This window comes from Balearica regulorum, chromosome 11 (assembly GCF_011004875.1).
Source record: "Balearica regulorum gibbericeps isolate bBalReg1 chromosome 11, bBalReg1.pri, whole genome shotgun sequence".
Lineage (NCBI taxonomy): Eukaryota > Metazoa > Chordata > Aves > Gruiformes > Gruidae > Balearica > Balearica regulorum.
The window spans coordinates 21,987,629-22,015,119 of NC_046194.1; the positions used below are offsets into that span (position 1 = coordinate 21,987,629).

Here is a 27,491-nt window from a genome sequence, read left to right on the forward strand (position 1 = left end):
AATCGGCCTCAGTCCCCGGGGCTTTGCCAGGAGGCTCAGAAGCTGCCTCCCCCCCCTCCCAGCGTAACGGGGGGCTCCCGCAGCTGGGGACTCGGGCACCCGTCACCCAGCACGTATCCACAGACAACCAGGGTTGGAGCAAGCACGAGGGTCTCGTTGGTCACGGTACGAGGGAGCTGGCATCCTGCTGCCCTGCGCGGGCAGGGAGGAGCACACAGCACAGGCAAGTCACCCTCCGGGAAACGACTGTGTTATTTACTTTAAAAAAACCCCACTTCTTGAAGCATTTTAATTAAAACAGTATTGATTTTAACTGAAATCCAACCCACAGCAATGGTTTTATTCAGACACGCCGGGGCAAATGGAGGGTGTCTCCACGGTGCCTTTGGGACTCCATTTAACAAAAGTGCTGCATAAAGAACCCCAGAGGTGACCTCTTACTGCCCCCACAAAGATGCAAATGTCTTGGGCTGGACAGACTCTCATTGAATCAGGTAGACCTGCCGTCCAAAAGCACATCGGCGAGCCTCTGCCGGCAGAAATTCAGGGCACGGGACCAGCCGTGGAAAACGAGGAGCAGCAACCGCCCTGTGCTGCCGCAAATGCCCGAGACGGCGTGGGAAGAGCACAAACTGCTCCAAATCCCTCCTGCCTCACCCCATCTGCCCTCCATGGAAACTCCCTCTTGCCAGGTGTAACCCATCAAATATTATTTTAAGCATTAATTTATTTTCAGTACCAAATATAAAGTTGGTTGCAAAGTAGAATGGGTTTGTCCATGAGTGTCTCTTTAGAGCTGCCTGTAAGAGGCATGCCAAGTCCTCGCTGTCTGTTTTAAATGAAGGGCCTGAGGGCTGAAATCCCATAAAACAAAGACCCTCACTCAGGTAAAAATTCACTTTTTTGTCATCTAAGGACAAAAGAGCAACTTGGTTCAATTTGGAGAGAAACAGGCTGTGTCCCCGTGGGCTGCACGTGGGCTGTAGGGATGCCAGGAGACCTCACATCTAGATGGAAACCACCTGCTTTGCCCCAAAAGGCAGCAGCAATGGGTAGGCGGGGGGGGGCGGTGTTCGGGGCCCAGCGAGGAAGAGGAGCTTGCTGAGGAGCTGTACGGCCCCTCTGCAGCCTTACTTGGTGAAGGAGCTGGAGAGGAGTCCGATGAAGGCGATGGCAGCTCCCGAGGCCGCCGTGGTCCTGCAGCCGATGCGGTCGGTGAAGATGCTGACGATGGGAGAGCAGAAAAAAATCATGCCCATGGCCAAGGAGCCGACCCATGCTAGGGAGAGAGAGAGAAGAAGGGTGATGGTCAGGGTGGAACATCTAACGGGGGCCAGGAGGGGAACAACCAGGGACCGGCTCCAGCTTTGCTCCCTGGCTTTGGCTGTGAAGAGTTTCCTATCCCGAGTTACACCTCCGTGCTTCCAGGTACCACGCTCCTCCATCCCCGCTCCCCAGAGCCAGGACTGCCTCACCCCCCGCCCCCGCCCCACATTCAGCAGGGATTTCTCGTTGCAGCTGAGCTGATGGGAGACACAGGGGTTGTGCCAGCTTAGATGACATCCCTGGCCCTGCCAGGCGATGCCCAACCAGGACCGTCCTCTCACATCTCCTTCCAACCCACTTCTGGAGAAAACCACTGTCTGTGTCTCCGTCTTTTTTCAGAAACTTTTATTACTCGCAAATTATTTCAGCTCGTCATCTTCTCCCTACCTTCCACCTTCTCTCTTTAATGGTTTCTGTGACTATTTTGGGGAGGAAAGGCATGCTTTCAAGACAAACAATGTGGTGAGCAAAAAAAAAAATCTCAGTCTACCAGCTCTGAGGAGAAGCAAGAGGTCCCCTCGGCGGGGCGTGGGGCAGGGCAGGACGGACGGACAGACAAGGGGCCCCCAGCCCTTCCTGGCACTCAATTTTGGGGACCACCCGGAGCATCTCCAGCTTCAGGCGCTGGCTCTGGGCTGCCGAGCACAACCTGCCCTGCAGAGCCCCCAGGACATGGGCTTTTTGCTTTTTTTTATTCCTTTTTTTTTTGGTTGTTTTTTTTTTTCCCCGCACCCAAATCGAGCACTCTGCAAACCCTTTTAGCACAACCCCGCAGAATAACAACCCGTCCTTCAAGAGCCGTGAGATTTTCAGAAAATAGCCAGGTCCCTATTAAAAGCAAATCCCAGCTATATAACAGCCTCTCCAACCTCTGCCTTTCAAAAAAGGACCACACAAAGAAGCCCTCGCTAGCCTGGGAAGAACTGACCCTTCCAAATTAATTATAAGTTCGCAAGGACCCAATTTACCCCCAGTCTTCCTTAATAAATGCAGAGAAGAGCAATAAAAAGAAAAGCAGAGGCTGCACGGGAACCTCGTGGGACTCGCCGGGCTCTCGTCTCGACACCGGGCGAAATGCAAAAGGGTGAGGGAGAGGACCCCCGTCTCCGGCTGATTTTCTTGGTTATAAACACAAGGCACAGTGTAATGAAAGTCCTTCTAATAGGATTAGGTGGCACGGCTCCAAAAAGCCGTCCAAAACAACTCCAAGAGGGGGTGAAGGGCGGGAGCAAAGCCAAGATGGGAAAGGCTCGTTAAATTGGATAATATATTTCCAGAAATGTTCCTTCTACTCCAGCCAAGGCAGTAAAACGTTAGATGGCCCCGTCATGTTTGAAGTTTGTTATTTTTGGAAATTACTTTAAGAAACGCGGAAATAAAAGCATAAAGCAAAGTATTAAATTTAAAGGGCCAGATTCTGATCTTAATAACCTGGAGATTTACATGCAAATAAGCAGTATCAATCTCTGGCCCCAAAAATGTACACTCACCTGCGGAGATCAAAGCAAACCCGGGGCGAGAGGCTCAGCAACGGGCGCTTAAAAGCTCCTCCAGCTTTGGGTTTGTAAAAAGGAGATATTGCTCAATTAAAATTGGTAAACACACACACATACAAAAAAAAAAAAAAAAAAAAAAAGTCCCGTGGCAAATTGCTCTACCTTGGAGAAAGGGCTTACCACAAGCAATGAATAAAAATAGGCTTGGGGAAGAACATCAAGTTAAAATTAGTAAGAACAATAGCCTCACTTCCAGAGCGGGGTTTTGTCTTCCCAGCGCTTCCCAGCGAAGCCCCGGGAAGCCGGGAGGGCTGGGCGAGCTCCAGCGCTGGAAGGAAACCTTGGCAAAATCTGGGGGCAGGAGAAAGCCGCCTCAGCCCCGGCTCCGGTCCCGGCACGATTCACAGCACCCGGAGAGCAGGTTGCACAAATTTTTTTTATCCCCAGGGTGGAGGAGGTGGATCTCCTTTCACCTGGGTCAGGGCAAGGTTGGATGAAAGCCATGGCAGAAAACTATGGGTTGGGGGAAAAAAAACCCCAAAAATGGGGTTCAGGTGAAGCGTAGCTCCAAACCTGCCCCTCTGGGCATGGAGATGGGGTTCTTGGATCCACTCCCGGGGGTGAAGGGTTTATTTTTGGCAATCTGTGTAACACGGGATTGAAGTTTCTCCTGGACCTTCCTGGATGTGAAGGGCAGAGGCAGCCATTCCTCTGGTGGAAACCAGATGGGGCTTAACCAGCCTGAGTCAGGGCTTCCCTTCGGCAGCTCCTCGGATGCTGGAGAAGTTACGACTTGATTTAAAGCCCACAGGTTACAAAAAAAAAAAAAAAAAAAAAAAAAAAAAGCGGGGGGGAATCTTTGCTTCTGATTTCCACGGGGTTTGGATGAGGTGGTTAATTCCTAGCTTGGCCACACCTTGCAACCCTCTGTGGCTGATAACCCGGGTGAGATATCGAAACACACAACGACAAGCCCCCACAAGAGCCTTATCAGCGGCGTGGTGTGATCAAGCACATCCTAAAAGAAACAATGGACCGAATCCAGCTGAGGACAGGGCTGGAAGGAGCTCAAGAGCTGCACAGAACTTGGACAGGAGCTGCGTTAAGACTTGATCGAGTCTCAAGGTGCTGTGAGTCCAACCACCTCCTGGAAGCCCCAGCTGAAGGGGCTGGTTTTGGGGCCGCCCGGCTGGGTGCCACACGGGGACCCGGCTGGCGATGGCTGCGAAGCCCCCTCTCCAAGGGATGCCTTCACAGAAACACCAAACGCTCCAGAAACCATTTTTTTTGGTTTAAAAAAAAAAAAAAAAAAGGGTGTTTAAAGCACTCCCTTTTTGCAAGGGGGAGTGGAGACGGCTGGCAATATTAGAGGTGGCTCAACACGTGCTGTCCCTCCTCGGTAGCCACCGCTGACCTGCCTGGCACTGCGAGTTACGCTGAGGCCAGCCACGTCCATGCCACCCGGCTCCCACCCGCAGCCCCTCCTGAAGGCAATAAAACGGCAGCTGGGGAGCTGTGACCCCCCCGGTGCACGTACCCCACTCCTCGCTGCTTGGGACGGCAGTGGGTTGGGGGACAGCAGCACCCTGAGCTGCCACCCAAGCCCAGGCTTCCCCCAGAGCTGATGGGACCTTCCTGGTGGTCTTGGGGATGCTCTGGGGAGCGAGCAGAGCTCACCATGGGCCTGGTGCCCCTTTGCTGGAGCAGACAGGTTGACCAAGGAGAGCATCCCACCAGCAGCCCTCCCGCAGCGTGAGCACACAGGGTAAAGCTCCAGCTAAAAGCTCTGCAAATTGTTCCTTCCCACCTTGACTTAACAAAGACAAACCGTTGGCCCGTGGCAGGCCCAAAGCAACGTGGCCTTCAACACAGAGCGGGGAATACAGTGGGTGAAGATCTCCAAGGAGATCTCGCCCCGAGTGGGACACCAGATCAGCTTTCTTTCCAGCACAGCCATCCCAAAAGGATGAAAATCTCCTTCCTTGCCGGTATTTTCCCGAGCAGAAAAAGGGTTCTGGACGTGGTGGAGCAGAGCAAGGTGGGTGCAAGAAGGTCAATAACAACAGGGGAAAACCTCACCACTCCAAGATGCAGATCCAAACCCCCCCCAGTACTTAGCTCATTGTTCCAGAAAACATCACTAAAAAATCGCACTGCGTAGTACTTGTGGCCGAGCCTATTTGTTCCTTTAAAATCAATCTCCAGGGAGAGAGAAGGAAGGGACATCGCTCCCAGCCGTGCTTCCCCGCTGACCCAAATACCCCGGGCTGGAGGGATCAAGGGCCAGGAGGTGACCTCAGATCCGCCGCTGGAGGAAGTGTCTTCCCTCGCTTCCCGCGGCTTCTCCCGCTCGCGCCGCGCGGCCGGGACAGGGCGGCCACTGGAGGGGACGGGGATGCGCCGCGGAGGGTCACCTTCCCCAGGCACTTGGCATTTCTTGGGGCAGCCAAAGGTAATCCCCCTCCACCTCCCCAACTGCACCGCTCCACTCCAGGAAATAAGTAATTTCTTGACTCGTGTTTTCTGGAGACAGAGAAGCTCTGCTGGCATCACAAACCTCATCACGCATCTCCAAAGCCCTTCCCAGCCCTACCTGGTGTCCTGGGAGCCCAAGCAACCTGGTGGCCCTGCCCATGCAGACGCTGTAGGGAAGCGGACCGGCTGTAACCCCCCCACTCCGCGGAGCTAATGCGTGCCACCCGCAGCACATCTGCAGTGAAAATGAAGCAGCTGTTTTATCTTGTGCCCTTAAAAAGCAATTTGCGTCATCCTCTTGCTCGCTCAAAGTAAAGACCAAAACGCTCCGAACGGCTTGGCCCCATGTGCTCACCACCCCCTGCGGACCGAGCCCATCCCGGGGAGGGTTGGTCAAGGCTTAAGTAAAGGCAGACGCAAATTCACATCTGAGGAGGCCACCACGATGCACGGCAGGAAGGGAAACCGAGCTAAAGAGCAGCAAACCGAAGCTGAGGAGCAGCTGGGCTCCTCTCGACAGGAGGTGGTGGTGGGGCGGTGCGGTGGCAGCCACCGTGCATCACGTGCAGCTAAAAGCCAGATAAACTCATTAATTGTATAGCAAGCCCTGCTTGGTACCATACCCTAAAGCTTCAGAACAAAGTCCTCCTTTATCAGGTTTGGCTGACTTCTCCCCCTCGCCCTTCTTTTGAAAACAATTCCACAACAGCCTGAAAATTGGAATAAATGGAATTATTCAGAGGAATTATTCAAGGCCAGGTCTGACTAAAGACCCTTTTCAGTTTCCTGTTCATGGTGGTATTAGGACAGACTAAGGAAAAATGTGAATGTCGTAGGACAAGTGGCAGCTACCGTCATCATGGCATGGTCCCATGACCGCGGAGAACACAATGGCTTCTCAGAGACCAGACCCAGCAAGTGTCCATCCAGTCTTTGCCATAGGACACTTTTAAAAAAATCAATTTTTAACTGGTTCAGGAGCACAGGGCAGCGAAGCAGAGCCGGTTGGGAATGTACTTTGCCTTCAAAAAACCCACCACATCTCTCCTGATCGGGCCTCTCTGCCTTCCCTCGCTCTCAAGGACGCAGGGGACTTTTAAGAGACGATGCCCAGGCCACCTCCTGTAACCACTAAGTGACAGATATCAGCTTATGTGAGAGCAAAGTCCCAATATTAGCTGTCCTGCGGCCACGTTAAGTAGAGATGGAGACAAATCTGTGGTTTCGCTTGGCAAGCAGCAGGCGCAGAGTGTTTGCCTGAGGTTTGTGCTCTGAACATCTCGGAGAAACTCAGCCCCAGCCACGTTTTGCATCGTTTCATTCCAAAAACATAAAATTCGACCCTGGTTAGCAAAATGGCGTTCGAGCTCGTGTCTGAGCCGCATCACGTCCTCCCTGTCCGCAGCCCGGCTCCCGCTCGGCCTCGGGGGCTCCAGAGCCAGTCCAGAAATGCAAATTCTTGTGAAATCCATCCAAAAACAACAAGGCAGCATGTGCTCTGCAGCTGAAACCCACCATGTGCCCGGGCTGGATTCTTCTCCCCAGCACTCCCGCCGGCAGGCCAGGAAGGTTTTTCTTCTCTGCGTTGCCTTCTGGCTTACAATTTTTGAGAGATGATTCACCTACCACACACTAAAGTTACCCAACAAATAGGAGCTACGGTCACAACAACTTCATCAACATGGGCTCCCGTCTACCGTGTCCCATCCAGACGTCTCTCCGTGACCTACACCCTCGAGGAGGCTGGAGATATCGTTACTCCAATCTCTCCTGTTGTTGCGTGACTCCAAGTGATGTTGGGTTGGACCACGTTTGCCCAGGTCCCGTGTCCCCGGGGTGAGAGCCCAGGGCTGCACGCCTGGAAGGCAGCTCTTGGGGTTCAACTGCTGCTGGGACAAACCAGTGCCCTCACGCAGCTCCTGCTCAAATGAACTGGCAGAGCCTCTTGAGTACTGGGGGCGAAAAAAAACCCTAAAAAAAAAAAAAAAAGCACATCCTGGAGGCGAGCATCCCCTCCTTCAACTGCGCTGTCAAACACCTCACCAGCCCCTGGCTGCTTTTTAATCCAGCAATTCTATGAAAAACAGAAAAGTTCCATTTTAATTGGTGAAAATTCCCTCCTCCCACCCGCGGAGCGCCAATCTGCAATTAGCCTTTCATGTAAAACGATGTTTATTCCTGACGGAGTTTATCTTGGCACAAACACACGCTCTGAAATGTGCACACATTTGAAGACTCAAACCCTGCATTTAATTCTCTATCTGCTTGTTAATCCTCATTGTTCCCAAGCCCCTTTTCAAAACATACCCACAGGGAGAAGAAAGTATTTTTTATATATATATATAAAAAAAATTAAAAAACCCCCAAAACCTTTTCCAGCATCGGGAACACCAGCAGTGAGTCCAGCACCGCAGGCACCGGCCCAGGGGTCCAGCTGCCCCCCCCAGCTCGCGGCGCTCACCCAAACACACCGTGCCAAACCCAGGAGGCCTTCCTCCTGATTTTTCTTCTATCTTTTTTTTTTTTGAGTATATTTTTTCTTCCTAGCTGTGACGCCCCTCGAACGTCCCCGCCTGCAGTGCAGGCACAGGACAGGAGTCCCCGTGCAGCGGGAAGCTGGGGCATCCACCAACAGCCCCCAGCCCCATTTTGGAGAACCTACCTTCAGTGAGGCAACCAGATGGGGGCCAGACCCCAAGTTTCATGATTCCTGGGCTTAATTTGGAGCGGTTTGGGATTTACACGCTCCCGGCATGCAGCAGCCACATCTCCTAGTGTAGCAGCTTGGGGCCAGGCCAGCAGCCCCCAGGGACCTCCCAGCTGGGACTGGGTGACCGAAGGGGACCAGGTCCTTCTCCCCCATCCAGTCCCAAGCACAGAGAGCAGCACAGGACCCATCGGGGTGAGCGGTGAGAGCGGGGGGGCTCCTGAGCGCCTGATCCAGGTTGCCCCACTCTGGGTGGCCACATCGCTTCCAATAGGGCAGTAAACACAATATCCACCTTCAAAAACGAAGGGGAGAGCAAAGGGTGAGGGTTTAGGTCAGGGTCAGGGTCTGGGTCAGGGTTAGGATTTGGGTTAGGGTCAGGGTTAGACCCAGGGCTACGGTTAGGGTTGGGGTCAGGGTTAGGGAGCCCGGCTCTCCCCAGCCCAATGCACCCCGGCAGGCTGGGGGTTCCTCCAGACCCCCTGTGCTGGCTCCTCACTCTGTGTTTTTGGGGAAACGGTTCCCATTGCTGAAGCCAGGCAGGTCCTAGAGCCGACGGCAATGATTAACGCCGGCGGGACGGTGTGGGTCAGCCGTGGCCCCAGACACCGGCTGCTGCACATCCGAAATGTTAAGCCTTTGGAAAAGCCATGACCTGACCAAACTTCACCGGCTTTGACTACGATTAACCTCCTCCAGTCGCTTGTACAAGCACGCGAAGCGCTGGCTTGGGAACAGCCCAGCACGCACACCCTGCCACAGCCATCCTCCCGTCCCCAACAGGGCCGTGGTGACGCTTTTCCTCTTCTCCCAGCCCAAAAACATGTCATCTACCCCCAGTCCCCACCATGACCACTTCTTGTAACTGGCAGACTCGTACTGGTGACCAGTTCCTGCAGCACACAGACAACTGGGAGGACAGTGCAGCTGGGGGACGGGACCGATGGAGCTTTAGGAATTCGCCCCACCACTTTACCTCCCTTTGGAGACCACCAGCACCAAGAGAACACTCTGCAAGACTTGTTCATCCAAGGCAAAAACGCCACGTTTGCAAACAGGGCAGGGAGGATGCAAGGGGGTGGGTACCTGCGAGGACACGAGCAGTGTGAGGGACAGCCCACCAGCCCGTCCCAGCTCGGCTGGCTTGGTGATATGCTGCTGGGACGCGGAGGTCACGGCTCCCGGCCACCGCACATCAGAGCAGACAGCAAAGCAGCACGCCGGCTCGTGGGCCGGGTCGAGAGGGCAATGCCAACAGGGTCCTGGACACCACGGTCAGTGGTTCATCTCCCAGCCAGGCACAGCACCCGTGCACATCCCTACGGGTGCCTACGCCCAAGCGCAAGCCCACCACCGCATCGCATCTCCATCTACATGGCGATATTATGCCCAAGACACGGCTGCAGCACCCCCAAAATCCCCAGTGCTCCTCTGGGGTGAAAGCAGCTGGGGCACCCCAACCCCTCGATGCCTTGGGGAGAAGCTGGGAGGGCTCCCGACGGGAGCAGGTTGGCTATCCCTCCCAAAACACAGCTGGTGGCCCAAGACTGTTCCATCCCTTACGAAATCACCGGGCGCTTTCTGTCTCCTCTCCACTGCCCGGGAAGCCCCGCCTGGGCTGCGTTTGGGAACCCTCCGTCTTCTGCAGGGAGGCTGGAGTGAGAAAGGATGCTTTTTTCCAAGCTGGAAGAGACAGAAAAGTTTCCTCCTTTGCCAAATTTCTCCCGAGCCATCTTCTGTTTCCCATTAACGGCAAGAAGAAACCCTCCGGCCCAGGTCCGCACTCCTCCCATTGACAACTCCCACGGGCGCTTGTCAACATCCCAGTTAAAAAAGGAGAATTAAACCCACCCAACCTGGCTGACCATGACGCAGGGGCCCGCAGAGCGAGGATCGGTGGCGGGTGGAAAACAACCCCCCTGCTCCGCTCTTACATCTTCCCCACGGAAACTTTTCAACTCCAGTTGCTGGCAGGAGCCGGGCTGATCCCAGCTGAATTCCTTCCACTTACCAGCAAATAAATAGCAGTTAAAGGGAGGGAAAGAGAAAAACACCCTTTTTTTTTTTCAAAGGGGAAAACAAAGAGGCCGAGGAGAATAAATGGAGGCAAAATGTTGGGCTGGTCACAGGCTCATGAAGATCTTTTTCCCCTCCTGGGGTACTTGACAGCCTTCCCTTTCAGTTAATTAAGGGATACTCAGAAAGAAAAATACTTCCAGCCCTTTTCCAGCCCTGGCCATTAAGGGGACAGTCATGGCACACTTGAGACCAAACCCAGGAGCCTTGGCCACAGCTCCTCCGCCGGCCCGGGCACTTAAACCACCATTTCCCAGACAAATAGGTGCCGTTGCAGGCCACCGATGGCCTCCTCCCAGACCCGGCAGACTTCTGCCCAACCTCCTCCCCAAACTCGCCGGTGATGGGCATCTCCAACCTTCCCTAGACAAGGGTTGGTCTTCTGGCACTCCAAGTATTTCTCCCAACCAACACCTTCCTTGCTGCAAAATTTCAAAGCATCACTTTGCAACCTGTCCCCCACCGGACAGAGAGAAGAGCTTATTACCTTTTTAGCAACTTTTTGGAGAGCTGAAGGCAGAGGCACCTTCTCTCCTCTAGCAGGAACAACCCCAGCCCACTGCACATTGCTCCCCCTCCTCTCCTCCACATCTCCCAGTTGACCCAACCCTTTCCCAGTGTGTGGTGCTCAGCGGAGACACCTTCCCACATCCCTCCTGGGGACCGATTAATAATTAATCATCCCTCGCCTCTGCCCTCCAACGCAATGCGCCGCATGGCTCTCGTCACGTTGCACCCCGACAGTCTGTAACGGCACCTCCCCAAAACACCCACCCCACCGGAGCCCCGCATGGAGGGACGGCTCCTGACGGCTGCATCACCCCCAGCCCTGTGTCGGGGTACCTCGGCCATGGCCCGCAGCTGCCTGCCGTCTTTTGAACCTCAAAAGCTGTTGGATGCTTTGGAGACCGCTGGGGAGTGCGGCTGTGCCCCAGCTGGGCACGTACGCTGCGGGCAGCGGGGCAGGGACCTGCCCGCAGCCTTCCTCCAGCGGGATGGGGACAGGGATGGCGTGGGAAAAGCCAAAATCTCCCAAGCGCCCGTCAGCCAAGGCTGGGGCACCCCGAGGATGAGCAAGTGTGTTGGTTTTGCGTGGCAAGGTTTTGGTAGCGGGGGGGCTACAGGGGTGGCTTCTGTGAGAAGCTGCTAGAAGCTTCCCCTGTGTCTGACAGAGCCAATGCCAGCCGGCTCCAAGACAGACCCGCCGCTGGCCAAGGCCAAGCCAATCAGCGCCTCTGTGATAACATATTTAAGAAAGACAAAAACAGTTAGAGAGAGCTTTTGCAGCCAGAGAGAGGAGGGAGAAGATGTAAGAACATCTGCAGACACCAAGGTCAGTGCAGAAGGAGGGGCAGGAGGTGCTCCAGGCGCCGGAGCAAGATTCCCCTGCAGCCCGTGGTGAAGACCATGGTGAAGCAGGCTGTCCCCCTGCAGCCCATGGAGGAAGGATGAGGGGGTGTAGCGATTCCACCTGCAGCCCATGGAGGACCCCACGCCGGAGGCAGGTGGAGACACCTGAAGGAGGCTGTGACCCTGTGGGAAGCCCATGCTGGAGCAAGCTCCTGGCAGGACCTGTGGATCCGTGGAGAGAGGAGCCCACGCCAGAGCAGGTTTGCTGACAGGACTTGTGACCCCGTGGGGGACCCACGCTGGAGCAGTCTGCTCCTGAAGGTCTGCACCCCGTGGAGGAGACTCACGTTGGAGAAGGTCATGAAGGACTGTCTCCTGTGAGAGGGACCCCACGCTGGAGCGGGGGAACAATGAGTCCTCCCCCTGAGGATGAAGAAGCGGCAGAAACATCGCGTGAGGAACTGACCGTAACCCCCACTCCCCGTCCCCCTGTGCCGCTGGGGGGGGCGGAGGTTGAAGCCGGGAGTGAAGTTGAGCCCGGGAAGATGGGAGGGGTGGGGGGAGGTGTTTTAAGATTTTGGTTTTATTTCTCATTCCTCTGCTCTGTTTTGCTTAGTAATAAATAAGATGAATTCCCTCTATAAGTTCGGTCTGGTTTGCTCGTGATGATAATTAGAGAATGATCTCTCCCTGTCCTTATCTCGACCTGTAAGTTTTACCTTTTCTCCCCTGTCTAATGAAAGAGGGGAGTGATAGAGCGGCTCTGGTGGGCACCTGGCCCTCAGCCAGCAAGGTTGGAAGAAAGCATCCCCCACGTTTCTCCCAGTGGCACCCACACGTACCGCCGGCGTTGCCGGGTCTGCCCTGCCGCGGTGCTGCCTGGCAGCATCCTCCCCCCAACCGCCCCCCCAGCCCGGAACCACCCCCCCCCTCCCGGAGCCCCCCAAGCTCCAGGGGAAAAACTGCTGCGGCAACCTCAGCCTGAGCCCCCCTGGGGCAAGCACCCCGAAACGGAGAGCACTGGGGCGATGCGTCGTCCCCCCCCCGGCACCCGAGCAGAGCCACCCGCCCGAATATTATCAAAACATTTCAGTTATGTTACTTATTTGCTTACACCCAACAAGGCCCCAATTTCCCCGAAGACAAAGTCCGCCCAGCACCAGGGCTGGAAATACGGAAGGGAAAATCCAGGCAGCCCCAGCGGGTGCTGCAGGCGCTTTCCAAGGGAGGTCCCTCTCCGGGCTGCGCCAGTCGCCTTTTAAGTTGTTTTTCCCCCGAGCTTCGCTTGCAAAGGAGATTAACACCTCCCTGCGACGGCCCCTTCCATCCCGGCTCTCCCACCACACCAGCGGCTCGCCGGGGCCCGTCCTGGTGACGGCACAAGGTGCTAACTGACCGCAGCGCGGGATCCATCGGGGAGCGTCCTCCGTTGAGCGGCTATCTTTAAAAATCTAACTAAATGAAGAAAAGCTGTTTGTAAGCGAGTTGAGCGGAGCCCTGGAGCGGGCAGACAGCCAGGGCGGCATCCCGGCCTGCCCCGGCCGCGGCCGTGCAGCAGAACTGCTCGGCGGTGGAAGATCTGGGCTCTTCTCCTGATGGCCATCAGGAAATTATTTCCTCCTCCAATGCCACAGAGTTTTCCCCCCCCTGCCCCGAGTCTCCAGCACGGAGACACCAACGCCTTTGGGTAGCGCTCCCGAAGCCTACCCATGGGGAAAAAAAATCCCCAAACAATGCAAGACTTGTGTATCGTCATTAAACCAAACACCCGGAGGCCAAAAGAGGGGTAAAATATCCATGTGATTTTCATCTCTTGGAGTTCCCTTACATTAAAGCACACATTTGAGAACACCTGGATATCTCAGAAAAATAGACCACGCTGTAATTAAGCAAATCCGATAGCTAAAGGAAACTGAAGAACAGCAATATTTTACTTTATTTATTTATTTCTCCCCAACAAGAAACAGGTTATATCCCTTTGCCAATGGGCTGTTACTTTTGGCTGACCTGCTCTCATTTGAAAGTTTTTCAGACGCCGGGTGGCTTCGGCAGCCGCCCCGTGGTGCGGGGAAGGGCCAGCCCTGCCCTTTGATGCTCCGGGGCGGGTGAGGAAAAGCCACGGCCGAGGCATCGGGGTTTCCTGCGCGGGACGGTCCCCAGCCCCGTTTTTCCCATTAGCATCTCGGGAACCCGGCCCCGAGCCCTCCAGCTCCTGCCGATGCACCTCGAACGGGGATCCATATACATATAGGCACATACGTGCATATAGATATGCCTGCGTGCATCTACGTATACACACGCACATATACATATATATTAAAAAAGCAACACCACCCCCCCGCCCCGAGGGCTTTAGCCCACACGAGGGCTGCGGGCAGAGCCACGCCGCGGCTTTCGCGGAGCTGCGCAATGTTTAACGAGACGAAGGGGAACTGGGGACAGCCCGTACCGGTCCGAGTGCCTCGGCAGCAAAGCGCTGCGAAGCCTGAAGCCCGGTGAAACATTAATGCGCTTCCCCCGAGAAATGCCTTCGCTTTTTGCTGCGTCGAGGGCTTTGAAAGCGGAATAAATAACAGGGCGGGTTAACGAAGGTTTCTGTCAGTTACTGGGTGAGTTTTGGTCCTCCTGCAATTCAGGTTTAAAAGCCATACATCTTCCCTCCGTGGCTGGAGAGCCTCCTCTTCCTCCCCACGGAAATACTGCATTTTGGGGTAGGGGCAGGAGTCAAAGCGCCCCTGTTTGCGCAGGTGCCAGGCGTGGGATTGCTGTAGGTAACGCACCCCGCTACAGCCGAAACCGTGGCAGAACGTCAAGCCCTTTCTGCTGCTTTGGGACTGGAACGGGAAACGCAGCCGAGCCATCGCTCCCCGGCCGCAGCTGAGCAGCAACCACAGGCAACCTGAGGCTGAAATTTTCCCCCCCCCAAAAAAAAAATCCAGGCTGCGGCACTGACCAAGGGCAGCAGAAGGCGCGGGATGCAGGTCCCCGTTTGCGTCCGCCACTTAGTTTACCTGGCCACGAAGCTCCGGTGTGTGGAGGAGCCGGGAGGCGCACGGAGGTGTAAGGGAATGGGGTGATGGAGAAGCCAAACTCCCCCCCTCAAGCCGGGGTTCGGGGGGCTCCTGCGCGGCCGCCGGTCCTGCTGGGCATCGAGACAGCGGCTGCGGCTCACGTGGCGTTTGCAGAGCCGGGGAGAGGCTCGCTTCTGTCTCGATTGCTAACAAGCCTAATACCAGCTGCTTCTCGCTTAACCAGTCTGACCATCAGGCTGAGCCAAAACTGATTCATTCATAAGAAAATGGCAAAGGAGATCGACTCGTTACCAGCCCTGACTAATGGGGAAACTGGCCAACAACCTGCCGCTTGCACGCTGGCCCCGGCATCCTGCTTTTTCGGCTCTTCATCATCTTCCCAAATTCAAATCCCAGGGTGCCAGCATCACCCAGCAATGCCTGACATTTTGCAAGAGCCAATTCCTGCTTCGGAAGCACAGGAAACACGAAAACCCCAAAGCCATCGCTTTTCGTCCTGCTCTGCCTGGCATCATCTTCCCAACAGCTTTTTGGAGTTTGGTTGGTTTTGTTGTGTTTTTTTTTTTTTTTTATCTCCTTCCTTCTTCATCCCGTAGTAAAAAAAAAATCTAAGCAACCACTTTCACTGAGCAGAAAAACTCTCCCCCACCCTGCTGTAAAAACGACTTTCTGCTTTTTGCCGCGGTGTGTTTTGGTTTCTGAGGCCAGCGGGGCACAAACCGTGGCCGGGGTGGGGAGGCTGCAGACAGGGGGCTTGGGAAACCCAGGGCCGGAGGGATGTTATCCCGAGGGAAGGAAACAAGCTCCGAAATCCAGATTGGGGCTAATCTTATCTCCAGGTGTCGTTTAGGACGGGCCGGCGAGGGTTAACAGCCAGCCACAGAGGTCAAATCAGGACCCGAAGTGCCTCCGCTCTTCCGTTCACGCTTTGGTTGATGAACTGAAGCAGGGCAGAGTTTAACAGCTTAAAAGAAAAAATCTGCCATGATTCCTTCGCTTTGGGCAACACATTTGATTTTATACGAATCTCCCTTAACAAAGGCCGTCTCCCAAAATGCAGATCCCAAGGGTGAGGCTCTCCCAGCTAACAGCCTGCGACACCATCCCCTGTCCCCCGATGTCCTGCGCTTTTACCACCCTGCCCTGCAGACGTCAGGACAAGAACGGCAAAACTTTGGTTCTTGGCGAGAAACCCACCCAGCACAAGTACAGGTCTTGAAAAATCCCCATTTTAAAGGCAGAAAATCCCCAGCCAGGCCCAGGCTGGACAGGGAAATGCCCCAAATCCCGATACCGCAGGGTTCCACGGGGACGGGGGAAAACCGGGATCGCGCGGGTCGGAGACAAGCTGAGCTCTGGGTACCGGGGCCGACGCGCTGCTCACCTCTCCCACACCAGCCCCAGCAGCCTGGGAAAGAGTTGCCAAATACGAAATTTTCCCTTTGCCCATCTCAGGACAGGTCGAGCATTTCACACGCGGCACCGAGAGCAGAAAAGCCTCGTGTGCAAGGGTTATGGGATGCAGACCCGGCTCTCCCGCCCAACGGCATCCGGCTACCCAGCATGAGCCCGATGCACCCCGCAACCTGCCAAGCCGGACGGGAAAAACCCGCAAGGGATGGGAACCGCATTTCCAAAGTGCAAGGGAAAAGCCGTCCAAAAAGTGGTCGACAACATCGCTGTGGGTCCTTTCCCCTCCCAGGCTGGTTTCTCACCGACTGCGGGTGAGCTTCCTCGGCGTCGAGGCGGTTGGCACGGCTTTATTTGATGCTACATTTCCCTGCGGGCGGGGGACGTGGTGGGGTACGGGCGGGAGGAGCCCCGCAAAGACCTCACACCTCCAGCAGCGCCGAGGCCCCACCGAGTGTATTTGGAAAAAAAAAAAAACCCAACCGAAAACAAACACAAAAGCCCAACACCGCTGATGTTCACCCCTTGGCAACGTCCTATCTCAATAACACTCTGCTATTATTATACCCTGCAATTAAGCGATAAAGCTATAATTGCCTTATCTGATAGAGCCCAGCACGGCAGGAAGGCAGGAGCTGGCCTTTGCACCCCCGTCCGCTGGCGGGGGGGTGGGTTGGGTTTACGGGGTGGACAGCATCATGCCAGGCATTTTAAAGCTGCCCGGTCCAAAAGCATCCTCCCACTCGGCAGACAGACGGACGGACGGACAGGACCCCGCGGCAGCACTGGGCTTCCTCGCGCCGAACCTGGCTCGGCAGCATCGTCCCCGTGCCCGCGCGCCGGCACGCCTTCCATCCCTGCAGACCACGGATGGTACCCAGGGAAGGCGCCGGTGGCCTCCACCAGCTTCCGACCGGCGGATGGTCAGTTCTGGCCGGGATGGAAACACACGGGAAAAAAAGCGGCGGCTTTGAATCCACGCTTCCTGCGGGAAGGTAGAAGCAGATGGTCGAGGGACCAAAGTGCAAAAGCTCATCACCGGCCGCTCCCCAGCCCTCCCCGCATCCCTGCTTCAGCATCCCGGGGAGCAACACGCGGCCACGGGGCCGGGGCGCTTTGAGAGCAGCCCTTCGGTACAGGATTCGGCACGCTCAGCCGCACGGGCTGGATCAGGGCACTGGTTTTAGAGCAGTTCCCCAGTTCCCCAGCCTGGCATCTCAGCGTGCGGAGAAAGCCGTACCCAGCAGCTCTCAGGCCATAGTAAGTCCAGCTTCCTATTTTCATCCGCACGTTCATCGCCTCTGAAAGAGCTCTGATGGGCTACGGCATCCTTTCCAACAAGATGAGCCCTGATTTAATTTGTCTATTTAAGTTTGCTGTCCCCTGAATCCTGATCCTTCCCATTTTTCCCAAGTTTTGTAGTATTTGACCTCAGCGCCACTCCCAACCCCGCCAGCTTTTGGCAGAGCGGTATTTGCCGGCCTTGGGGGAAAAAAAAAAAAAAAAAATAAAGCCCTCCAAAATCCCGCACGCGTGACCGTTTCCCAAATACACACCAATCCGCCTGGCCGGCGAAGCCGCCTGTGCCCTGCACCCCAGCCCAGAGGCCACGGTGATGGGTGCCGGGGCCGCGCCGTGCCCGCGCCCCCCTCCCAGGGCGAGCGGGCTCCTGCCGGGACGCAGCCACAAGAAAGGCTGATGCAAATCGCATCGTTAGCATTCTTTCCGTTTTAATAACCCAAGGTGTTACCAGCAACAGTGTTACTGATTTTTATCTCCACAGCGCCTTTTAAGAGCTCCAATTTGTTTTTCTTGGAGATCTCATTTTGTTTTATTAAAGCTGACACCGAAGAGGGAAAGGAGACATTCTGGGCCCAGAACAAAAATATCCCGTTTAAATACCCCGTATTATTTTCTTGGAAACGCTTCTCCTTTGACTTTAATTAAGCTCTCCCCAGGCTCGCGAGCTTGGCGTGCTTGGCTTTCAGGCGAGTTTAATCCCAGACAAGCTCCCCCCCACCCCCAGTGCTCCCCGCTTCCATTGCTTACACAAACCTTAAGAAATAAACGGGGTTTTTTTTGCTAAAATACGTGGATTAATAGCTGGCCTGCCATCAAGAACGTCTTGACGTTGCCTCTTCACCACCGGCTGGCCACGGAGCAAGCAAACGGCCCCAGCTACCCTGCTTGCTTCGTCAACAGACCCAAAAACCAGCTTTTCTCTCTTATTTTTTTTTGTTTCCGCCGTGGCAAGGCTGGGGATGGAACGGGGAGATCTGTCTCTAGCGCCCGTCCGTGCCCCAGAGCCGCCCTGGCGCTCGGAGGAGGTAGGCTCACCCCCGAACCCGGCTCCAGCGGCCGCGGTGCCGCCGCTCAGCCTCGCGCAATTGCGCCGGGTGCCGCTGTAATATCAATAATTCCACCTCCATGGTGGAAGCGCTTTAGGATGATTGCAAAGTTAAACACTCCAAAAGTTGGGAAATCCCAGGAGGGAGCTTGTCTGGGCATCATCTGGTGCATACCCATTATGTAATTACCGTCAATCTTTAATCACAGATGATTTTTTTTTCCATCGGACCCGATTCAGACGGTGCACGGGAGGCACAACCCTCACTTAAGGAGCTGCCATTAGATTTGATTTCCACCACGGCGGGCTCCAGCTTTATTAAGCGAGCTCCCGCTGCTCTGCGCAGGGTTTGTACAAACCCTCCGGCCGAAACGCCTGACTCCTTGGCAAGCACCAACACAGCCGCTCGCGCAACATCATCCCCCCGAGAGGGAAGGATTTCATCTCCCTTTTACGCACAGGATCTGCGGGCGGACAGATTAAGGCCACGAGGCTGGAAACAAAAGCTTTGTTTTGGTGCCCAACGCGAGACGGCCAAGAAAGGGGCTTTTGGGGATGCTGCCGGGGGGAGGGAACGGGGACGGATGGTCCTTGTGTGCCCCGGGGGTCCCTGTCCCAGCTGGTCCCCAGGGACGGGGTGATGGGTGGGTGCTCCAAGCAGGTTCCTTCCCTGCAGGTGCTGCAGGAGGGTGATTCTCCTCCCCGAGGAGAGCCCCGGCATTCGCCCCGGGGCAAACCCCAGCAAGTCAGCCCATGCAGCGAGCACCCGCCCCGTTCTCGCAGCACCCGCCGCTTCCCTGCCCCGCGAACGCCGGCTGCAGCCCCGCTCTCTGCTCTGCGTCAGGGAAAGCAAGCTAAGAACCACCACCGAGCTGCTAAATCCAAACCCAGAGCCAAAAAAAACCCCCCAAAGATGGGGAGAAACAGGGTCCGCTGAGCTCGCCTCCTCCACCGTAGGGTTTTGCAGACCAGCCATCTCCCGCGGCTGCACCGCCGGCAGCACCGACCCCAAAATACTGTCTCCATCTCGCGCTGGGGTGCTGCACAGATTACAACGCCGTGGCGCAACGCTCTTCTGCCTGCGCCCTGCGGGATGCGGGGTGTAGGTACGGGCTATCTCCAGGCTGGAGCTCCCCTGGGGGGTGCAAAGCAAAGGTGCAAAGGGGTGACGGGGCCGAGCACGCTACCGCCGTCCTCTCACCGGTCCCAGGCAAGCCCAGGAGGTTGCTCAGAGCACCCTGAGCTGCTCCTTGCGCAGAGGGCGGCACGGCGCGGCACGGCACGGCTGCTAGGCATGCCCGAGACGAGTCCCGGCGAAGCAAAGCGCCACAGGCACGGGGCCGCAACCTGGCAGCCGTTCCCGAGGGCTTTCCCCCGCGCTTCACCCTGCTCCGGCTCTCGAGGGATGTGCTGGGAGCGCGGGGGGCAGCTCTTGCATCAGGTATTTGTGCAGGGATCTGCAAAGAAAAGGCCGGGAGAGTGGGAAAAAGCCTGAAAATGTGCTAATCAAACCCAGGGCTGTGCCACCCTCCAAGGCTGCACCCCTGCCCCGCGGGGCGTGCTCGACGGAGGATGAAGCAGCGGCAGGAGCTTTGCTGCCTGCAGTCCGTGCCGCAGGCAGGCGGAGCGATGCGGGCAACCCCGCGTCCTGCCTGCCCCGGCAGCTGGCAGGACCTGTTGTACGAGGTGCCTGGGAGAGATCGGAATGGCTCGCGCCTGCGAGCGTGTTGCAGCAATTCCCAGCACACGTCACGCGGGTTTTGCAACCGCCCCGACCGTCTCGGCGTAGATGAACGGAAAGAGCCCGGAGTGAACCGAGCTCCCCAGTGCCCGCAGCGGGCACGGGCAACGCAGCGGCCAGAGCGCCGGGCACGGCCTCCGAGGCGATGCCCAACCTGGCGCACGCCGCTCCGCCGGGCCTTTTTCCGCAGGGATGATGCCAAAAGGCAGCAGCTCCGTCCCTTGCGATAGGGAATAATCAATCCTTTGAGGAAGAGGAAGGGAAAACCCAACAAATCTCTGCTGTAATGCGTCAGCAGCATTTTTGCACGCATTACATCGATGTATTGGGGGGTGGCCACTCCTCTTGCCCCCCAGTGCCAGAGCAGATACGGTTACGCCACGGACACACAGGCTCATGGTGGCAGAAAGATGGAGAAAAGCGATTTCCCCAGGGCAGCTGCTGGCCTCAGGAGGTGGGTGCATGGCCACTGCCCCGGTCAGGAAATGTCGGCATCCTCCTCCGCACCCTGCCCAGCCGGTAGGAAACTCTGAGGGGTCACCATCCCAAAAAAGAGTGAGCGGGAGAGACTGACATATTTGGTGACGTGCCAGAAAATTCCCTACGGCCCCCGGATGCCAGCCAAAAGTGGGCAAACCCCCAGCCTCTGAGCCAGGGTGAAGCCCCAGCGGTTTCCAGCAAGGAAAGGGAGGGAACTGCTTTGGGATGGGGGGTGCCAAGCGAGAGCAAACGCACGTGGCACCGACCCGAACGCTGCCGAGGTCCCGGTCAGCCCGCGCATTGCTTCATCCAGCCGCGCTGTCGCTCCACGCTGCGGAGGTCCCAAGGAGTCACCGGGACAAAAAAAAGCACAAGGTTACCCATCACACCACCGGAGTTTTGGGAAGACGGCTTCTCCCACCGCTCACCCGGTGCCCGATGGTGCCGCCCTGCCAGTGGGATGAGCCCCGGGAACGGACGCGTCCATAACGCGCGGGATAAGGACGGATGGCCCACAGGCGCTGCGCTGGGACACGAGGCGGGAGGCGACAACGCCTGCGCGAGCTACGCGCAGCCGGCCCGACGGGCACTGCCAGCGAGATCCGCGGTGCCGACGGGGTTTCACCCAACCTGATGGGTTGGGTCTGTTTTAAGGTGCTGGACGTCAGCTGCCCCGGCTGACGGTCAGCTTCCAGCTGCTGAGGGTTTTTAAGGGATCAAAGGGTGACTCGTCAAACTCCTGGATTTCCCCTCAAAAGGGGAAATTAAACCGCTCCTTTGCTGCTGACCCCCCCCCGCCCTGCGGCGTCGCGCTGCATCTCGCCCCATCTCACCCCACACCGCTGATCCATCCTGGCCCCGCACCTTGCAGCATCCTCCCCTTCGCCCTCCAACCCCTCCTCCTCCTCCTCCTCCTCCTCTTCCTCCTCCTCCCAGCCCAGTCTCAGCAACGGAGCTGAAACCCGGCACCTTCAAAATTTAAACTACAATCCAATCCCAGCAAGGTTTGGGGGGGGGGGGTGTGTGTGTTTGTTTGGTTCGTTGTAACTGAAAGGACCCCAAAAAACCCCAAAACCAAACCAAACCCCAACGCAATTGTACAACCCCAGGCGCCACTTCTCTCTCGGTACACCACAGCGAGGTCACGGGAGCTGCCACCGCTCAGGGACGACGGCCACCAGGAAACACAACCGAGACAGGAGCATCCCCTTGGCTGGCTTACGGAGGACACTTAAAAATAAAATTAAAACCCACTGAAATGGTAAGCGTGCTGACTGACACAGCCCCTGCAGCCTTTCAAAAGAAGAACCTCCCTTAGAAACGGCGCTCCGGCCTCCCAATAACCTTAACTGCTACTGACAGCCTCAAGAGCCAGGTTTAATGACGTGACTGCGGTTTGTTTGCTTTTCGGGCTGCTTTATCTCACGCGGCGCCTTGCGCTCCGCTCGAGAGATGAAAACCCGGGTTCTCCGAAATCTGCCCCTGCTCCCCTGCGATCACAAGCTCCATCTCCCAAACCGGTGGGAGCTGAGCCGGGAGAGAGCCCGGTGCTGGTGCCCGGGAGGCTCCTGTCTCCTCAAGGTGACGCTGCGGTTGTCACCTTCTTACCCCAAATCTGCAGGATTTGGCGCTTTTATTAATGGCCGGGGAGCTGCACTGGCCTCGTTTCACAGATGCGTTGGCCGAGGGCGCCGTGGACCTCGACGTTCCTGGGGGCTTCCCCGTGTCCATCCTGGTTCCCAGCCCTCCTCCGCATTTCCTAACCCCACGGAGGGATGCGCTGTCATGAACAGTATATCCATAGCCCGGATGGGGATATAAAACCAGCAAAAAGAGCCAAAAAAAAAAAGCACCTTTCATTACCCAGCCCTGCTAGCTGGGGAGCGCAAAAGGTCCCAGCTTTACTGGGGGTTTCTTGCGGTGCGATGCCGGTGTGACACCCATGGCAGGTCTCGGATGTATTACTGGTTGGTAACTTGTTTTCCCAAAGCCCCAACCCACCACCTGGGGTGTCCGGCTTTCGTTGCCGCAGGTTACCCGAAGTGCAGCTTCGCGGCAGCCACCCCTCGTCGGTCCCACCCGGGCCGTGCGGTATTGCCGAAATTCAGCTGGGACCGTTTCTAAGAATCACCTCTTGGGATTTACGCTCTCCTTGGGTTTTCCCTTCTCAGCTCCTAGTGCTGCAGTTGGCCACCCACCCTGGGAGTCTTCTTCAGCCCAGAGAGCTGCCCGCGGCTTCTCCCCCCGGCCCGTCGCTGTGACTGTTAGCGCTGAAATGTTTTATTTTCTCCGAGAAACAAACTCCCTCTTGCTTAGCAAGCCTCCATTGCGTTGTTGGAAGAAAATTGCCTTTGCCAGCTAAGTTCACCTGTCCTAAGGACACACAATCAGCGCTCACAAAGAATTTGCCTAATAAAACAGATGGGAATTCAGGTATAAACATGACATCAGCCATGCCTTGGCTGACATCATCTACGCGTTGGCCTCGTGGGCACAATGAGATACGACAAGCCCAGGGCTACGGTCCATGCACCAGCCCGGCTTCCCCAGGCACAGGCTGCTCCGGCAGCCTCCGCTCCCCGGCTGGGGCTGGCCCAAAGGGGGGTGCTGCTCCCCACGTTCCCGCACGCAGACCGGACGACGCTGCCGGACGCACGGACAAACTCAGAGGAGCTGCGGCCAAACCAGACCAGCTCCTCAGGCCAGCTCTCTGAGTGCTTGCAGCTCCCATTTCCAGCAACATTAAATATTAAGCAAAGACAGTTAATCTGTACCTGGGATATTGACACAAAGCAGAGGAGGGGAGAAGAAAAAAGATAAATAAATATTTTAAAAAAAAAAAAAAAAAATCAATGCGTCTCTCCAGGCTGCCCTGCCAGCGCTTGCCAGACCTCCAAGAACGGCACCAAGGATCGTTTGGAGGAACAAGATGCACGGAGAAGTGCCGCCCTCCCGGCTCTCCCCGGGTAGCCGGAGCACCCCGCCGGGACCCTCGGGTGGCTTGGGGGCAAGCAAGACCTCGGCTGAGGGCAGAGCCCTGGCGGGGACAGGCTCACCTCGCGCTCACCTCTCCCGAGGCTGGGAGAGCACCCAAGCAGTGGCGGAGCTGACACCGATTTCAGAGGGTCAACGCTCAGTTAATACTTACCAGGACTGATCTGCCACACAAATTGGCTTTTGGAGCTGGGGGCAGACGAGCGCCAGGACGGCTCATCTCTCCTCCGCTCAGCGTCAGCACCGGGGCGACCGTGTCCCGTGGATCCCTCGGCACCGGAACAAGCCTTGCACAACCGGAGGGAAACGCCGCCATTCATCTCCCAGCAACCACTTTCAAGCATCACTCGACACCTCTCCACCAGAGGAGACCGATATTTTTTTTCCTGGCTGAGTGCTCACATGTATATTATTTTTTTTTTATTCCAGTCTCAGCATTCCCCCCTGTAGCTCTCAGCTCCCCCCGAAAGAAAACAAATCCAAAAGCACAGAGTGTGCCTTGCAAAAGTCCCAGCTCTGGTGTCCCGCCGTGAAGGGGCACGCAGCGGTCCCGGCGGCCAGCCCGCCTCAGCCCGGCGCTGCTTGTTGACAAGACGCGGCGCAGTATATTTCTTTAAAGAAAGGAGCCTATGCATTCGATGCATTGTTGCGAGAGGGTTTGTTTTCAAAGCCTGACCCCAAATCTGAACTCCGCAGATCCTGCGTTTCTCAAGATCAAACGCGAGAAAACGTGACCGATGCAAACAAGAAATAAACCTTGATAATTATAGCCATGTGCTGGGGCGGCTATTGTTTAGTGCAGACTAGTACCCGCTTTAGCATAAACATAACCCTATTTTTAAAGGGATGCCTGACCGGCTTACAGCGTTACTCCTTATTTTGCCTCAAAGCCCCCTCTTTGATACAAACCCACCTTCCCGAGAACGGAGAGGAGATTTAAGAGCAGAACCAAAGGGCTAAGCGACGCGTCCCCGGCTGTGCCAAATGCCTGTGTCGGCGCGGGGAGCGGGTCCTCATCCCCCCCGACCTGCTCCCGGTTGGCGGGGGGACGAGGGGGACCCCGGGGTCTGGCTGACGCTTGCAACCGGCAGGAGCCGACCGACGTTGGAGGACAAACAGACGGCACCGGTCTTTTCAGGAAGGCCGTATCACTTCGCGTTTGGAAAGGAGCTACAATATTTTCCTGATTATGTTTGCACGCAAATGAGCGCCGCGGGGAAATTATGCAACCCTGAGCGGGGAGGGGTGGGAGCGAGGGAGGAAGGGCCGGAGGGGGGGGCCCCCACGCTGCACCCCGCTGCCCTCGGCCCCAGACAGCGCAGCTGCGGCCCCCGAGGTACCGCGCTCCCCGCGGCAGATGGGCTCCGTCACCGCCAGCTCTCCCCTCCGCCGCCGGCATCCACCGGAGCCCCTGCGCCACAACCCCCGAGCGCAGAGGCAGCGCTCGGCCAATGCATCGCGGCACAGGGGTTATTAACGGCCTCTTCGTTAAGCGCCCGGACCAATATGCATATATTCCTCACCTAGGCAATTTAATTACCGAGCCCGGGTTCACCTCGCGCACCCACACGCCCTTCTTTTTCGAGGCCTCTGTGCAGTCATAGCCGTAAATAAATAGATCGCAGGAGCAAGAGGCAGATGCTGACTCCTACAGCCTCCGTCTTGGGCATGGAGCCTTTAAACCACCAGAACTCGCAGGATTTAATTTCTTTTGTTACCGCTTCTACGTATAGAGCTCTGCCTTAGGCTTTCTAGATACGATCACAGAGAGCAGGAAACCGAGAGCTATGGGATGAGCTTCCTGGGGATCACACGCACACTCACACAGCCCATCAATCACCCTAATTACAACCGGCCACACGTCCGCAGCTCTCTGCGGCACTCCGTTACTGCCCGTAATTACATGATCGCATCGTTTCTCCGGTAACAGTATCGCAGAGTTAGTTTGGGATCTGTAAAAGCGGTGCATCTCATGATGGATTTCATCCTGGCGCGCTCATCATCGCGATCGCCAGTCACGCATCAGCTGAGAGGAGGGAACGCGGCCAGCACCGGTACCCAAAATAAGACCTTCGGGTCCTCACGCGCCCCCCAGCAGTGCCTTTCTCCGCAGCATACTCCCACTTCGGTTTCCGACTGCTGCCCACGTCCCACCCAGAGTCAGGACACCACCACAAGCGGGTTCCCTCAACGCCAAGAGCTTGTCTCTACCCGCCAGATAAAAGCAAGGTGGGCCATGGGTGTCCATCGCGGGGACGGGTATGATCTTCTCGGGGAGGATACCAAGACCTGGGACGAGGCCGGGCCTCCCAACACCAGTGTCCGCCACAGACCCGCTGGGACCGCCGCCACCGTGGGGCTGGTGTCCCTCTGCCGAGCCTGCTTAGACAGCGGGGTCTTCGCAGGGAGAAACGTCCCTTTTCGCCGCGTTAACGCTACGGTCTCGATCCTGGCTGAGCCTGTAGGTCCTACCAAAACACACAAGCGGGTGCAGTTAGCGGGTCCTGCTGTTAACGGACGTTAACTACTCGAGACCCCGCATCGCCCTTGGTGTGACCGTGCAGGCAGCGCTGCCCGACCTGCCCTACGCAGGCTTTCCCACCGAACGGGCAGGACTCGGAAGAAGCGTGTCGGCGAGGCAGATGCTCTCCTGCAGCCACCCCCGAGCGCGATCCGGCGGATAAGGCAGAGAGACACGCAGCTTGAAAAACCCGTAGCAAAACAACAATAATAATAATAAAACAACCAAGGGGGAGGCTCACATGCACCAGCTGATTTACCAGCGTTGCTCTCCTTACTCCAAAACACACCAGGCAGGACAAGCTAAGGGCATGCTTTTCAGATGAATTATTTTTAATTGAGTACACAGGAGCTTAGAAACACATGATGCTGTCGGAGATAAATATAGCCACGACTACAAGGATGGAGGGGGCAGGGAGCAATCGTGGTTCAACGCATCCGCGAAGGAGCTTCCAGCCCCGCCGCCTCCCCGGTGTGCTCCGGGAGGCAGAGCCGGCCGAGCCGCCGCACCTTCCCCCCGCCGCGCCCCCGCTCCCCCCGGCCCGGGCGGCTCCGCGGGGCTGACAGCTCCTCCTACGGCAGCCCCGAGCAGCGGCCCGGCTTCCCCCCTGCTCGCCCTGCCCGGGCCGGGAAGGGGCCGGGGAGCCCGTACCTGTTTTGAACTCCAGCGCGGGGTCCTTCTCCCCCTCGCCCAGGTCGCTCTGCAGCATCATGTAGAGGATCCCGAAGGAGTTGTGGATGCCGAAGATGGAGCCGTTGCACCAAGCGGCGGCGAAGACCACCACCCAGCCGAAGCCGCCCTCGGGGGGCTGGAAGGGCGCGGCGGCCCCGCTCGGCCCCCGCTCGGCCCCGGCCCCGGTCCCGGCCCCGGTCCCGGCCCCGGTCCCGGTCCCGGCCGGCGGCTCACCCTCTCCCTCGCCCGCCGCCGCCGCCGCCGCCGCCGGCCCCTTCTCGCCGCGCTGCGCCATCGCGGCCGCGCTCCGGCCGCCGCCCGCCGCCCGACTGCCCCGCAGCCGGTCCCACATGCCCGCCGCCCCCCCCGGCCGGCCCCCCCGCCCGCCCCCTCCTGCCGCAGCCTCACTCCCCGCCTCCCCTCCGCCGCCTCCATCCTCCTCCTCCTCCTCCATCGCGCCGCTCGGCCCCCCCGGGTCCCTACCTGCGGCGGGGGCCGCCCTCCCACACCCCCCCACACCCCCGCGGCCCCCCCCCCCCCTCCCCGGGCCCGGCCAGCCGCGGGCGGCGCTTCCCCGACGTCGACCGCGTTCGCCGCCCGCCCGCGGGGCTTAAAGGCGGCCCCGGGCCCGGCCGCGGCCCCGCATCGCCCGTCGAGCCGCCGCACCGCCCCCGTCGGGCCGCCGCATCCTGCGGCGGGCGCAGCCCCGGGGCGGGCCGCCGCCAGCACCGCCCCCGCCGGGGCCCGGCCGGGGCGCGGGAGTCGCCGGAGCCGCCGTTGCCGCCGGAGCCGCCGCTGCCGCCCCCCCCCCCCCCCCCCCCGCCCCGGCCCGGGAGAGCCCCGCGCTCCGGGCTCCCTTCCCCC

General features: G+C 57.5%; 1 protein-coding gene across 1 annotated transcript in view; it reads right to left on the bottom strand.

The window, feature by feature from the left end:
* The window catches only part of SLC16A2 (solute carrier family 16 member 2), a 33,215-nt gene extending 6,233 nt beyond the window's left edge, over positions 1-26,982 (bottom strand). Inside the window, exons 1-2 of the mRNA XM_075763690.1 lie at positions 26,607-26,982; positions 1,135-1,279 (exon numbers count right to left, since the gene is read on the bottom strand). Coding sequence (XP_075619805.1) covers positions 1,135-1,279; positions 26,607-26,979 — 518 coding nt within the window. The 5' untranslated portion in view covers positions 26,980-26,982. The remainder of the gene's footprint in view (positions 1-1,134; positions 1,280-26,606) is intronic.
* Between the last annotated feature and the right edge of the window lie 509 nt (positions 26,983-27,491).